Source organism: Xenopus laevis, chromosome 1L, assembly GCF_017654675.1.
Source record: "Xenopus laevis strain J_2021 chromosome 1L, Xenopus_laevis_v10.1, whole genome shotgun sequence".
NCBI classification, from domain to species: domain Eukaryota; kingdom Metazoa; phylum Chordata; class Amphibia; order Anura; family Pipidae; genus Xenopus; species Xenopus laevis.
In genome coordinates this window covers 30,939,223-30,953,954 of record NC_054371.1, presented here as the reverse complement: position 1 = coordinate 30,953,954, position 14,732 = coordinate 30,939,223, and the positions used below count along the sequence as shown (strand labels likewise).

At 38.7% G+C, this 14,732-nt stretch overlaps 1 protein-coding gene across 3 annotated transcripts in view; it reads right to left on the bottom strand.

Moving 5' to 3' along the window:
* LOC108719589 overlaps positions 1-14,732 on the bottom strand; it is a 100,499-nt gene that overhangs the window by 13,628 nt on the left and 72,139 nt on the right. For 2 of the 3 annotated variants that reach the window (XM_041588175.1, XM_041588181.1), the window contains exons 14-17: positions 11,225-11,344; positions 9,515-9,606; positions 8,074-8,179; positions 5,412-5,516 (exon numbers count right to left, since the gene is read on the bottom strand). In XM_041588175.1, the coding sequence (XP_041444109.1) occupies positions 5,412-5,516; positions 8,074-8,179; positions 9,515-9,606; positions 11,225-11,344 (423 nt within the window). The remainder of the gene's footprint in view (positions 1-5,411; positions 5,517-8,073; positions 8,180-9,514; positions 9,607-11,224; positions 11,345-14,732) is intronic. The other variant, XM_041588176.1, reaches the window with a different exon arrangement.

Here is a 14,732-nt window from a genome sequence, read left to right as displayed (position 1 = left end):
CAGTTAGCTTGGCCCATTATCATGGAACTTTCCCAGGCTGCTGCTTCCTCGACTTTGAGGGCCACTTCGACGTAATGATGAAGCGTCTGGACAGTCAAGAGTGTCAACATACGATCCTCTGGTTCATGACTCCACTGCATGTTTTTTCTGGGTCGGAAACTGAATGCCTCTGATCGGCTCAAGAAAATCTGTCAAGGACCCAATATGCCATAAACTTCTGGACTTTGGCTGCAGAAGTGTCTTGGAACAATGAGGCGCTTATTGCAGCTTTCTGGAGGGGGCTTCATGAAAATCTAAAGGATGAGCTGGTTACTCTGGATCTTCCCACTTCCTTTTAGGAATTCGTAATCTTCATTGTCCAGATAGACTCCCATATGAGGGAGAAGTCTTCTTTTAAGTTCCGTACCCACAAGCCTTCTACTTCAACATATGTGAGATCTGAATTCCCCTCTCCTATGACTCCTGCACCTCCGGTCCATGACAAACCTATGCAGATTGGAGCCTTTATTAAGAAACTAGACATTAAGCTGTTAAATTAACGGGCGCTAGAACATATGTAGTCCGTTGCGCGTCTATCTACGTCGCTAGGAGACGGTCCGTGGGGCACATGCGCAGTAGCGCAATCCCACAGACACAGGGACTGGACGCAGAGACACTTGAACTTTATTATATAGGATAACTTACCGAAACTCCACTTCCGGTCCTGTTCAGAAAAGGCGTCAGGACGACCATCCATTGTGCAGCGTTGGATTTATCCTCCATGGCTCTCTCTCATGTTGTACTGACTAGTGATGGGCGAATTTGCGTGGTTTCGCTTTGCCGAAAAATTTGCGAAATGGTGCCGGCGTCTCGTTTTTGACACTGGCGTCCTTTTTTGACGCGGACATCAGTCAAAGAAACGGACGCCGGAGTATATTCGCGCCCATTTCGCAAATTTATTCGCCTGCGGTGAATCACGCAAATTCGCCGTGAATTCGCGTCTGGCAAATAAATTCTACCATCACTAGTACTGACAGCATGTGAAGTGGCTGCTGCATCAGGGAGTGCTATATTGTACAGATCACCCCTCTCCCGCCACTCTAGAGACTTGGCTGTGCCTGTTGTCCCTCTGGCAGAGATTCCCCACTGATGAGCCCAAATTCCCACCTGTACAGAGCGCAATATAGGAATAAGGGAACTTTTCCGGGCACCGGAGACCTGAATTTGGCTTCGATGAAGAAGAGGAGGAGGAGGTGGTGTCCATGGCTGTGGATTGCTGGCTCATCATTGTGCTCTGTAGAGTCCCTGCGGTAGGGTTGCTTCTCATAGGGGCAGCTGAAGGATCTAAGAGCCAGCTCGGGTTCTCCATACAAGTCCGCATGAATATCATTATAGAATCTTCTACCAATTCTCTACAGTGTGTCAACTTACTAAGTGACAGAGTTTAACGCAAATATGCAGAGTATTTGTAGGTGCTTCCCCCTTCCCCTTCTCTCCATGACTCTGCCTCAAGTCGCTCCCACACTCTCTAATCACCACAGAACATAACAGACTGCCAGCATGCCCCAAAGCCTACAATACGGGTTTCTTTTTCATCCAGAAAAAAGATGGCACCCTTAGACCATGCATCGACTATTGTGCTTTGAATAAAATAAAGAACTGTTATCCCTTGTCAATGATTCCTGAATTGTTTGATCAATTAAGGGGAGCCAAAGTTTTGACCAAATTAGACCTACGAAGGGCGTACAACCTTATTAGTATTCGTCAGGGGGATGAGTGGAAGATGGCCTTCAACACCAGGGATGGTCATTATGAATATTTAGTCATGCTTTTTGGCTTGTGCAACACCCCCGCTGTCTTTCAAGACCTCATCAACAATGTTCTTCATGAGTTCCTGCAGACCTGTGTCATAGTCTATTTAGACAATATCTTGGTTTACTCATCCTCAATGTCTGATCATCTTTTCCAAGTGAAACAGGTTTTACTCAAGTTAAGGGACAATTGTCTCTATGCCAAGTTTGAGAAGTGTGAGTTTCACAAATCCACAATTTCTTTTTTGGGATATATTATTTCTTCTTCTGGCTTTGAGATGGATCCTGCTAAAGTTCCTGCTGTCCTTGATTGGCCTGTCCCCACAGGTCTAAAAGCTATTCAATGTTTTCTGGGATTTGCCAATTTTTATAGCAAGATCATCAAAAATCTCTCCCAGACTGTGGCTCCTATTACAGCTCTCAAGAGGAAACCTTTTAAGTCTTCTTGGACCGCTCAGGCCCAGGAAGAATTCTTGACTCTCAAGAAATTGTTTAGTTCTGCTCCAATCCTTCTTCACCCTGATCCTAACCGGCCGTTTGTTCTGGAGGTTGATGCTTTGGAGATAGGGGTTGGGCCGTTTTGTCTCAAAGAGTGGAGTTTCAAGGGACTCTTAAAGGAGAAGGAAAGGTTAAAACTAAGTAAGCTTCACCAGTAAACCCTCAAAGTAATGTTGCTCAGAGTCCTTTGTCAAAAGAAACAAAGCTTTTCTTTCCTTCTATTGTGTACACATGGGCTTCTGTATCAGACTTCCTGTTTTCAGCTTAAACCTCTTTGCCCTGGGCATGAGCATGCTCAGTTTGCTCCTCTCTCCCACTCCCCCTCCCCTTTCCCCCCTCCCTGGCTGTAATCTGAGCCCAGAGCTATGAGTGAGGAGGGAGAGATTCAGGCAGGAAGTGATGTCACATCAAGCTAAAATGGCAGCTAATATCCTAAACAAACAAAGAGAGCTTCTAGAGCTGTTTACCCGGGTATGGTAAAGCATTCTACAGAATAAATATGCATTATAGCTTGCACTATTGTGATTAATCTATTGGCAATAAACTGCCTCTGTAGCTTTCCTTCTCCTTTAATCCTTGTGCCTATTTTTCTCATAGACTGTCTCCTGCTGTGAGAAATTTTGATGTGGGTAATCGTTAACTTTTGGCCATAAAGCTTGCTTTGGAGGAGTGGCGCCATCTGCTTTAGGGGGCTGAAGAGCTGATTACCATCCTTACGGACCACAAGTACATTGAATATTTTTCTTCGGCCAGGAGGCTCAATCTTCGCCAGGCCCGCTGGGTTTTGTTCTTTTCCCGATTTAACTTTTTCATTTCCTATCGGCCTGGTTCCAAGAATATAAAGGCGGATGCCTTATCCAGATATATGGTACAGAAAGAAGGTAATCCAACCCCATCCGCCTCTATTATCTCCCCTGACTTCTTTATCACTGTTCGATTTGTCCAACTTGGAACATCGTCCTGAATGTCCCTCTAGGAAGATATTTGTAACTCAGCTAAGGGTTGCTCAATTTCTTGAACGGGCTCATTCTTCTAAGGTTTCTGGTCATCCAGGCATCAGGAAGACCCAAGAGTTAGTTTCGAGGTATTGTTGGTGGCCTTCTCTCGCCAAAGATGTCAAGCTCTTTGTCTCGGGACAGAAGACTCCCCGTTCCGGACGGAGAGGACCAGATCAGATTTTGGAGCAGTTCCTGCGATGTTTCCTTTCTCAAAACCAGGACAATTGGGTTGAACTCCTTCCTTGGGCTGAGTTTGCTCATAATGACCTTCAACATGATTCCCTGTGAGTCTCTCCATTTTTCATTGTGTTTGGCTATAACCCTTCTGCCCTTCCACCTGATGTTTTCAAGACAGAGATACCTTCAGCAGATGCACTTGATTTTAAAACCATTTGGTCTCAAGCTCATCAATCTCTTCTCAAAGCCTCGTCTTCTCAGAAACTGGCTACCGCTTTGCTTACCTTTTCCCAAGTTTGGACCTCGTTATGTGGGACCCTTCAAGATTAAGGAAGTAATTAACCCTGTGTCTTACTGTTCAGATCTTACTTCTTCCATGAATATCTACAATTCCTTTCATGTCTCTTTGCTCACTCCTTTTGTTAGTAATAATTTTTTGGTTGAACAGCTTCCTCCTGCTCCCATTGTTCTGGATGATCATCAAGAGTTCGAGATTCAAGAGATTTTGGATTCCAGGAAATTGCGAGGCAATGTTCAGTATTTGGTTCACTGGAGGGGTTTTGGTCCAGAATTTTCACAAGAAGTTTCCTTTCAAGTTCTGGGAGCCCCCGGAGGTTACTCCTGAAGGGGGTTCTGTAAGACACGCCGGGAGATCCCCAGGCCTCCTTACCTCCCAGCGTGTCTCTTTTCACAGTTCCAGGCACGTCCCGGCACTGACGTCAGTAGGAAATGGATGCTGGCATCGGGTCATTGGTGGTGACGCCAGGATAATAACACTAGCATACATCATCTTTCAGCACGAAATTAGAATCTTGGCGCCAAATTCCCTTTGGAAGGTGAATTCTCCATTTTGAAAGTGCCCAAGCCCAAAACTCAGCTAACATGAAAGTAATCCCCGGAACCTCTGGCACCCCCAGTAGATATAAAAGGCTGGGTCTGGGTGAGAGCAGAACTTCAGGTGAACCTGGTCTTAGGTTCTCAGTTTACTGTAGTGCTAAACAATTTATACTGTTATAATGTTTATGACTGTCAGAAAATACACAAACATGCAGGGTAGTTTTTCCAAGGGAAGATTGGAAGAGAACAGAGAGTCCTCCTTTAGTTCGACCTGCATTCCTTGCAAGCCAACCAGCTCCTGTGGCTCAACTGCCTCTGCTTATAACATCGTCTGGGCCAGTTACAGGCACAGGATAAATCTTGTTTGTGTGCATGCTATGTATGGCATCAACCAATTCCAAGGAGAGGTACTTTACCTAGTGTAAAAGATGGGACATCTTGCAAGGAACTGTGCCTTTAGTAATCCAATCCAGATTAAACTGTGGGATCGTTCCTTCCAAGGGCTGTGCTAGTTAGGCAGAGAGTGATTCTACTAGTGATCAGATAGACACCCATACTATATGCCTCCCCTGCAGGGGGGCATCATTGTATTAGATGTCTGCTGAATTTTTTTCTTTCTATATAAAGTTCATTATTGCTGCAAATCTCTGTGTATTTGCCCACAGATAATCACCTTTCTAAGGGAGTGAGCCAAGGAAGGGTTACAAGTATGTAAGTTATTTATGTATAAAGCTGGGCCTTGTGTGCCTTTGCTGCTTGGCCCTATGAGTTTTCTGGACCTATTTATCAAAAATCGAGTTTGCGTTTTTTCACGGAAACTTAGCAATTAAAAGCTGCTGAGTCTATTATTGGTCAATGGGAATTGTCTCTAACAACTTTATCTGTTTATTATGCCAGTTCATTAAAACATTCAAGTTTTTTGGATCAATGTGATGCGACTTGTTTGTCTGTGAAAAAAATTGGGACAGGAATATTCTAGTTTCTTTTCTTAAATAAGCTAGCTTTTAAAAAGAAAGTTGCATGCATTTTTTCTTGGCCTCGAAAAATTGGTAAATAGGCCCATTGCTCTTTATTAGTTCAGAGAACAATATTTTTTACTTGCAAAATATACCTTGTTTCTATACAGTGGATTAAGCATTTCCATTCTAATTTTATTTTCTGACTTTTCCCATCTGTCCTTTGCATCTTCTACTGTATTTTCCAACAACTCTTCCACCTGTTAGCAATAATACATTGTTAATGCAAATATATCACAGGATTATACTGAAATTGTTTTGTATTGAAACCGTGAAGTTACATTTACTTTGAATTACTCACACAACACCATTATTTGAATAGTATTAAATAGCATAGTCTCAGTATTGATTAAGCTACTTTACTTTTACAGTTTTAACTATAATAAATCTGACACAAACTGAATTCATACACAAATACTGCAGCATAAATATCATTTTCCCAGGATAATCCATAAAATGCATATAATAGGCATATATATTCCAGTATTCTTACTTTATGTTGTTTGTTACTGCTCTTAAAGCGCAACTTTCATTGAGAAATGTTCCACCGGAGGTGAGGCATAATAGAGCCCTCACTTTGGTTAGGGGAAACTATAGTTCTTGTTGTTGCCCAAGGCAACCACAACCCTTTAGCAGTAAAGATTGGTGTCTCCAAAGATGCCCCAGTAGATCCCGATCTTCTTTTCTGCTGATTTGATGCACATGCTCTGTGCTGCTGTCACTTACTGAGCTTAGGGACCCACTCACAATATACTGAATATATATCATATAAATGCAACAATATAAGGTTGATTAGTAAATAAATTAGATTAATGGTACATGACAGCTCAGAAACCAGCACAATTAGCATCTGAATTAAATAAGCAGCATTGTAGCATCAGTTTATATGACAGGCCAACCATATTTTCTGCTTGATGTTAAGATAAGCTTAGATTCTCAACAGCTGCTCAAAGCACACTGAGCATATGGGTGTCAATGACACTCCTAACAAAATCCAAGATCAGAAATTCCTGTGACAATTTTGATGGCCTGGATCATTACAACTATAGAGATGCTGAGCCTTTTGGCTGGTTCATTAATTTCAATATATAGGGGCAGATTTAGAAAGGTCTGAGTTGTTTTCCATGAAAAATACGAGTTTTAGAGGTTATTTTTCAGCCAAAAATTTATTTTTCGGGTTAAAAAAAAACTTGAATCGAGATTTATTATACCCTGACCTTGGAAATAGCTTAAATCTGAAAATACACCATCTAAAACCTGTCAAAGTCATGTAGAAGTCAATGGCAGAGGTCCCTTGAACCATTTGAAGATGTTAACAGCCTTCATGATGTTTGTGTTTTTTTATGAGGGTTTTGCACGAAAACTCGATTAATTCGAGCGATTCAAGTTTTTTTTCCAATGAAAACTCAATCATTTTGAGTTTTTGTGTTGTTAACCCCAAACTCACAGATGAGCTTTTCCATTCATTTTGTCTTAAATTAGAAATCATTTGATTTGTAATTTCATTCAAGTTCATTTGAACTTTGATAAATAACCCCCATAACGTATGGTATTTCTTCATATACATTTTTAGGGTTTAGTCCTCCTTTAATAATAGATTGTTTAGGCAGAGGAGCTAGAGGCACATATGGAGGCACATTTATCAAGGGTTGAATTTTGAATTAATTTGAGTTTTTTAAAGTTTGCATAAAGTCCCATAAATAGTCAAATTTGAATTCTTTTTTTTAAAAAAACTCGAATCGAGTTTGGATAAGTCCCTAGTCAAATTGGACAGTTTTGACCATAACAAAAATGTGAAACTTCAAATTTGAATTTTCAATATGACCCTTGATAAATATGCCCCAGAAAGCTCAAAATGACCAACCAAAATCAAGAAATCAACCAATGAGAGGGGGAAAAAGCATTGAAGGATAAGTAAAACCAATGGTATGCTATTAACAATTTTCATGGAAAACACAACTCGATCCTTAATAAATAACCCCCTTAATCCCACTCCCAATTCCCACTCATTTCACAATTGTCTGATTTTTCCTTTATTTCCTGACCATTTACTGTTTTGCTTATCATCTTAAAACATGGAATATTCTCTTTTCTAGCTAGGTGAGTCATAAGCCATATGTTTCCAACTAAACACTGGAAAGTTGCCGGCAGTGGGGTAATTACAATATGGTGGTTCCCCTTTGCCAGTCGCAACTTAAATATAACTACCAAAAACACATAAGCAGGCTGGCAGCAGAGTGGGGGGGGGGGCTGAGAGTGAGCACCAGGTGCCCCCCAGCTCTTATTGTCTGGCCACCCAGGCCACCAATCATATCATTATGAAGTAAAGTTTAGGCTCATCGGGAGAAGACTGAATCAATGTGCCAATATGGTCCATGTACATCAGAATTTTTAAAGCTGTCCAATAGATATCTGGTTGTAGGCTTGATATCTGTTGGAAAATGCTCAGAGACCTGTGGCTGAAAGGGGGCCCTGCCTGTGTGCTAAAATGGATCACAGAGACCTGAGACAAAATGGCTCATTGTGGTACTTTGCACACTCCCTTCCCATAAGTAAATGACTCCTTTTACATAAATATTGCTGTATACTAGGGCATATAGCATTTGGAATAAACAAGTGGAATAAGCTTTGCCATATAGCTATTGTAAAAATGGATACTATACCCATTCATTGTCTGTGTGTCAGACAGCAGCCCTGAAAGAGTTTGGCAGCTACATTATCAGATATGAAAATGAATTATACAAAACATATACTTACCTTTTTATAAAGTGTGGTTTCGTACATTTCAGTCAGTTGGATCATCATAGGGTCCAGCAGTTTCTCATGACTTTTACAAAGTAAAAATATTCGAGTGTCTTTCATACTAAACATATAAATTACTGCCATTATTAAAATGTTTTTTAATGTGTGTGTTGGATAACAAAAATAGTTTATCCAAATAACTACAGTATATTTCATCAATATAGGTCATCCAATCTATCATGCAACAACATTTAAACTAGGACATTATGTTTCAATAAATTATTTATCCTAAATGCTTGGGACCTGGGGTTATCCAGATAAGGGCCATTTACACAATTTCAATCTCCGTATCTTAAGTCTGTTAAAATCATTAAAACATTAAAGGGGTGATTTATCAAGGTTCAAATAAAAAATTTGCCATGATTTGGATTTTTTGTGCACAAAAACTCAAATTACAATTATAACTGGAACATTTGGTATTTATTAAGCACAAAAAAAAGCCTTGAGAATGTAAAACTTTGGCATCTAAAAGCTCAAGTCAATGGGAGTTGTCCTAGACAAAATTTAAGCCATTCTTTTAATTTGAGATTTTAAAGTTTTTTTGAGCTTGTAAACTCAAGTCAAGATGTTCGAGTTTTTTCCATGAATGTATTCAATCAAGTTTTTTATATTCTGATCTTTTTTAATAAATAAGCAAAGAACACGCAACAGGTGGCATGTAGGGGTAGCGAGTGACCTCCGACAGGCACAGCATCACAGGTAACCCATAATTTCATGCAGTGAAATGTAGGAGCCCAAATATTTTTATTTGTAGAGGGGTCTGGACCCCTCATTATATTTGAGCCACTGGTATGCTAAGTGTAATATAGTGATCCAATGTACATGGTGCTTTTTGCAGTGTTAAGGAAATATGGCAAGTCAGTGATCTTTGCTTACTGTAAAATGTAATTTTATATGATCTGAGGGAAATGTAAGAGAAAGCTACCTATAAATACAAGTGAAAGACAACTATACCCCAAGCGGTGAAGGAGACATTTTCAAAAATGTGTATTTTGAAAATTGGGGTGTATTAAATAATCAATGAATTGACAATGTATGTACTGATGCACCAGCGATAAATGGTATATTTGATCACTGTTATTTTACACAGTTTTATAAATAGACTTTGTAGGGCTGGCATCCCCAATCTTTTTTACCCTTGAGCCACATTCACATATTCAAATATAAAAAGAGTTGGGGAGTCCTATGTGGACTGGCAGCCTACAGGAGGTTCTGTATGGCAGAGCACCTGTTTTGTATATAACCAAAACTTGCCTCCAAACCAGGAATTCAAGTAGGGAGCAACATCCAAGGGGTTGTTGAGCAACGTTTCTTACAAGCCACTGGTTAGGTTATGTACAAAATATGCTAAAGTTACCAACCTAAAGCAGCTATTTTCATTTATAGGACAACTTACTCTTTCTTTTTGTATAAATTAACAATGGTTTTGGCTTCATCTGGATTTAGTTGTCTACATGGTCTCTCATTTAGTACTGACAGAACTTTCACCTAAATGTATGAAAAATATATATTAAAAAAAAGGTAACAAATATCATAAATATTTGTTGAATATGAACTATTCAAAATTGATTATCAGCTGTATTTTTTATCATTTTACCATATGTAATAAATGCATGTAAATTTCTAATAAACTAGTGTTTTATGCAGTATTGCTCACTGCATATGTATGATGTTATTTCATAGAAAAGTGTAATTCTAAGCAGGCATGATATCACCATTTCTTAAACAGTCCTGGGGGCAACGTAATAAAAGTCAAGGGAAAAATACTGAAAAATATTTTGACAAAAAAAAAAGGTTTGTTCTTTTTTAAAGTTGCATTAGTTAACAATATATAATTATACTCTACAATGTGATAAAAGTATGAAAATACCAACAAACAAAAAATACTAACTAAAAAGATTCAAAGACCTCTAAAAGTCTGAATGACTAAAAAAAAGGCAAGGGACAAAGATAACATTTTGAGGTCAGGTCAACAACATACAACTATCACATACAGTAGTATAAACACTAGGATCCAATTTATGACTGCTCAAACCTTTTGTGAAGGAAACCCCACATGAGTTAAGCAACTCACTTGAGGTTTCGGGGGATTTTATCGAATTCTAACATCAGAGCTTGCCATAGAAGAACTCACCCACTTTCTATTCATTCATGTGGGATTTTTAAAGTGTATTTATAACATGTTGAACTCTAACTTTCACGCATTGATAAAAACACATTTAAAAATCCCAAAGGAATGAATAGAAAGTGGGTGAGTTTTTATGTGGCAAACTGAAATCTTACATTTTGATAAATATGCCCCTAATTGTCAAATAAATGGTAAAATAGATTTTCAATTCTATGGGACTTATTTACTAACAAAACAACCAAACCATAATAAGCAACATTGTGATTTGCTAACCCGGTGTTATCAGCTTATCTAAATGACTATAAACATAGTTTCAAGTTGGATAACTGCAATAAGATAAGGGTATCCTTTTCCAAACCATATAACGAATTGAAACTAAATTATCTTTTTGAGAGAAGTGTTCGAATTATAGTGGTGTAGTTATTGATACAGTTACAAAACAAGGTCCTTTTTCTTTCCTTTTCCTTTTTTTTTCATTATTATTTACTAACAATCTGATTTCTGTTTTCTACATGAATCTCAAAAAGATTGTGGTTTTTCTATATTTTTTAAAAGCTCTAAAAATTCTAGATTTATTAAGTGTAAAAACCATAAAAACCTATAATGTAAAAATTCATAAAATTTGTTAAGATGCTATAGTATTCAATGGGAGCTGCTCTGATCTTATTGTACCATTTTGAATCAATTCGGACGTTTAGAGGTTTTTGTATTTTCACTAGTAATTGTCATAAAAACTCGAATTTTTAAAAGTATTCATATTTTGTTTTATCGCTCATCTTTTTTTTCGTTTGTACTTTTTATATTCAGATCTTTTAATTAATTCCATGACATTCGTGGTTTTAGAAAAAAGTGAATTTAGTCGTAGTTTCAAAAATATCTAAAATGAGAATGTTCATAAATAAGTCTTCACAAATTGGAAGTTATTACTAGTTATCATTATCGAAAAAAATGCACATCATGAAAAAAGCTATTTCTTACCTCCGAACTGTATTCCGGTGCTCTCGTAGAAATAAATGTGTCAAGTTTTATGATTAAATTGTGAATACCAGTGTATTTCAGGAATTCTGCATTATCAGTAAGAACTTTGTGAGGCTTTCCCTAATAAAGACATAGAGGAATGTAAATGTGCACTTTTAACATAATTTAATAAAGACAAACAAACATATACATATATAAACATACACAGATGAAGCCACCTTGGATTGTGTGTTTGACACAGAATAACTAAACCCAGATATCCCATTTAACACAGAAAATTGCGTCACAGCATCACATCTAATTAAAGCTATCTAGTATAGGTCAATCTAAAAACAACTGGACTTGCTGAGTAATCAATGAAGACGTTTCACTACTCATCCGAGCAGCTTCTTCAGTTCAACTGACTGGTGTGGGAAGTTCTCGGCATATAAACTCTTCCACTAATCCAATCACAATGGCACATTGTAACTCTTCAAAGAGGTGACATCTGAAGAAATTCACAGAGGTGTTGAGTCTGTGTAGTTACTGTGATAGGATTATCCAATGTGTCATGCAACTGCAAGATACAGGTGTTACTTGTGAGAGTTGCATGAATGGACGTGTGAAGTGTTCTGAAACCGCCGGGGTACAGATGTTAGAACAGCATTGTATGTAGCAGACAGGTGGTGTCGAATCGCCTCTTTCACGCCTCGTTCAAACCAGCGGTCTTCTTTATCCAAGATTTGGACCTTGCTATCTTCAAAGGAGTGTTTTGTTTTTAGATTGACCTATACTAGATATACCATGACCTGGATGAATGAAAATCTTCATAGTCATCTAATTAAAGCATTCACCATTGTGAACAATAGTGTTTTTTTATGCTAATGAAAAGTTAATAAATGCATTAAATGAGTTAAGATGACTTTAGATAACACAGATTCTTCAGTTAACCCTGAGTCATGAAGCATTTAACACACAAATCCAAGTGGCTTCATCTGTATTTAGTTTTGACTTGTGTAATTTATCGAGCAATATAGACATCTTAAAATATACATAGATAATAGAAATGATGTACTTGCTGACTTTCAAATTCTCAAAATTACTGGAGATGGCAATGTGCCATTTATATGTGATTTATAAACTGAAGATCTGAATTGCACAACAATTCTGTTACCCGCCATGCTGACAACTCCACATCATTCAGCCTCAACGTCAGCCTTCCGACCTATTGCCTCTGAGAATGTCTGTCCCCATGTTTGTCAATTCATATACGTAGCATATGTTAAGGGAAGTGCAATATTCCAACCTTGTGAGGGATTAGTCTCATTTACTATATTTTTTGGGTAAAAAGTCTATAAGTTTGGGGGCGCATGTGAGAGCCAACCAAGATGGCCACACCCTGAGTCAGCTCTGCACTGGCCACACACTTTTAAGCTATCCATCCCATTGGGCACACAGAAATTTTATTTCCTCAGCATATTAATTGTGCCCTGCAAGTTTATGGCCAGTCAGGGAACTCATCACCAACACACGAGACACATTAATGGGGACACTCTGACACTGACCAAAATGCGTCCAGTGGCTGCATACTTGACTAGGCCTGTGCCTCCTTCAAGGCCTCCAGATCTGACTCCAATGGCATCGCAAGGAAGTTTATTCAGGAGCCAAGCATTGGGTGCACTAATCCAGGGAGAGCCCCCACATCCTGCTTTTAAGCAAATTTAAAGTAATGCTTCAGCAGGAATTGGACACGATTGCTGTTAAAATTTCAGCTGACAAGGCTAAACAAATTGCAGAAATAAGCTATTTAGCAGAAGCCGGTTGGTGACAGACCTGGAGGACCTTCAAATTAATTTTAATATTGGCTTTTGTATGTTAGATAAATTTGTATCCATATCATGTAAAATGATATTGTAATGTAAAATCACTAGGGATGTAGCGAACGTCGGAAAAAAAGTTCGCGAACATATTCGCGAACTTGCGCAAAAACGCGAGCGGTTCGCGAACGGTTCGCGAACCCCATAGACTTCAATGGGAAGGCGAACTTTAACATCTAGAAAAGACATTTCTGGCCAGAAAAATGATTTTAAAGTTGTTTAAAGGGTGCAACGACCTGGACAGTGGCATGCCAGAGGGGGATCAAGGGCAAAAATGTATCTGAAAAATCTGCCTGTGTGTGCTTGGAAGAGATAGTGTAGGGGGAGAGCTGTTAGTGATTTCAGGGACAGATGATAGTAAGTTTGCTGGCTAGTAATCTGCTTGATACTGCTCTGTATTGGAGGGACAGAAGTCTGCAGGGATTTGAGGGACATTTTAGCTTAGGTAGCTTTGCTGGCTAGTAATCTGCTGTTCTCTTTAAACAACTGCCATACGTTGACCTTGTAGGCATTGTTTGCCCAGTTTTTTTGGACGCAGCCACTGAAGCACAGTTGCCAGAAAAAATATGCCATATAAATGCTGAAAATAGTCATTTTTCGCCATACGTTGACCTTGTAGACATTGTTTGCCCAGTTTTTTTGGACGCAGCCACTGAAGCACAGTTGCCAGAAAAATTATGCCATATAAATGCTGAAAATATAAATTTTTTTGGTTGCAGCCACTGAAGCACAGAGGCCAGAAAAATTATGCCATATAAATGCAGAAAATATGCATTTTTTTGGTCGCAGCCACTGAAGCACAGTTGACAGAAAAATTATGCCATATAAATGCTGAAAATATAAACTTTTTTGGTTGCAGCCACTGAAGCACAGAGGCCAGAAAAATTATGCCATATAAATGCAGAAAACATGCATTTTTTTGGTCGCAGCCACTGAAGCACAGTTGACAGAAAAATTATGCCATATAAATGCTGAAAATATAAATTTTTTTGGTTGCAGCCACTGAAGCACAGAGGCCAGAAAAATTATGCCATATAAATGCAGAAAATATGCATTTTTTTGGTCGCAGCCACTGAAGCACAGTTGCCAGAAAAAATATGCCATATAAATGCTGAAAATAGTCATTTTTTGCCATATACGTTGAGTCAACGTATGGCAAAAAATGACTATTTTCAGCATTTATATGGCATATTTTTTCTGGCCTCTGTGCTTCAGTGGCTGCGGCCAAAAAAACTGGGCAAACAATGCCTACAAGGTCAACGTCGTTGACCTTGTAGGCATTGTTTGCCCAGTTTTTTTGGCCGCAGCCACTGAAGCACAGAGGCCAGAAAAAATATGCCATATAAATGCTGAAAATAGTCATTTTTTTGGTCGCAGCCACTGAAGCACAGTTGCCAGAAAAATTATGCCATATAAATGCTGAAAATATAAATTTTTTTGGTTGCAGCCACTGAAGCACAGAGGCCAGAAAAATTATGCCATATAAATGCAGAAAATATGCATTTTTTTGGATGCAGCCACTGAAGCACAGTTGCCAGAAAAAATATGCCATATAAATGCTGAAAATAGTCATTTTTTGCCATACGTTGACCTTGTAGACATTGTTTGCCCAGTTTTTTTGGTTGCAGCCACTGAAGCACAGAGGCCAGAAA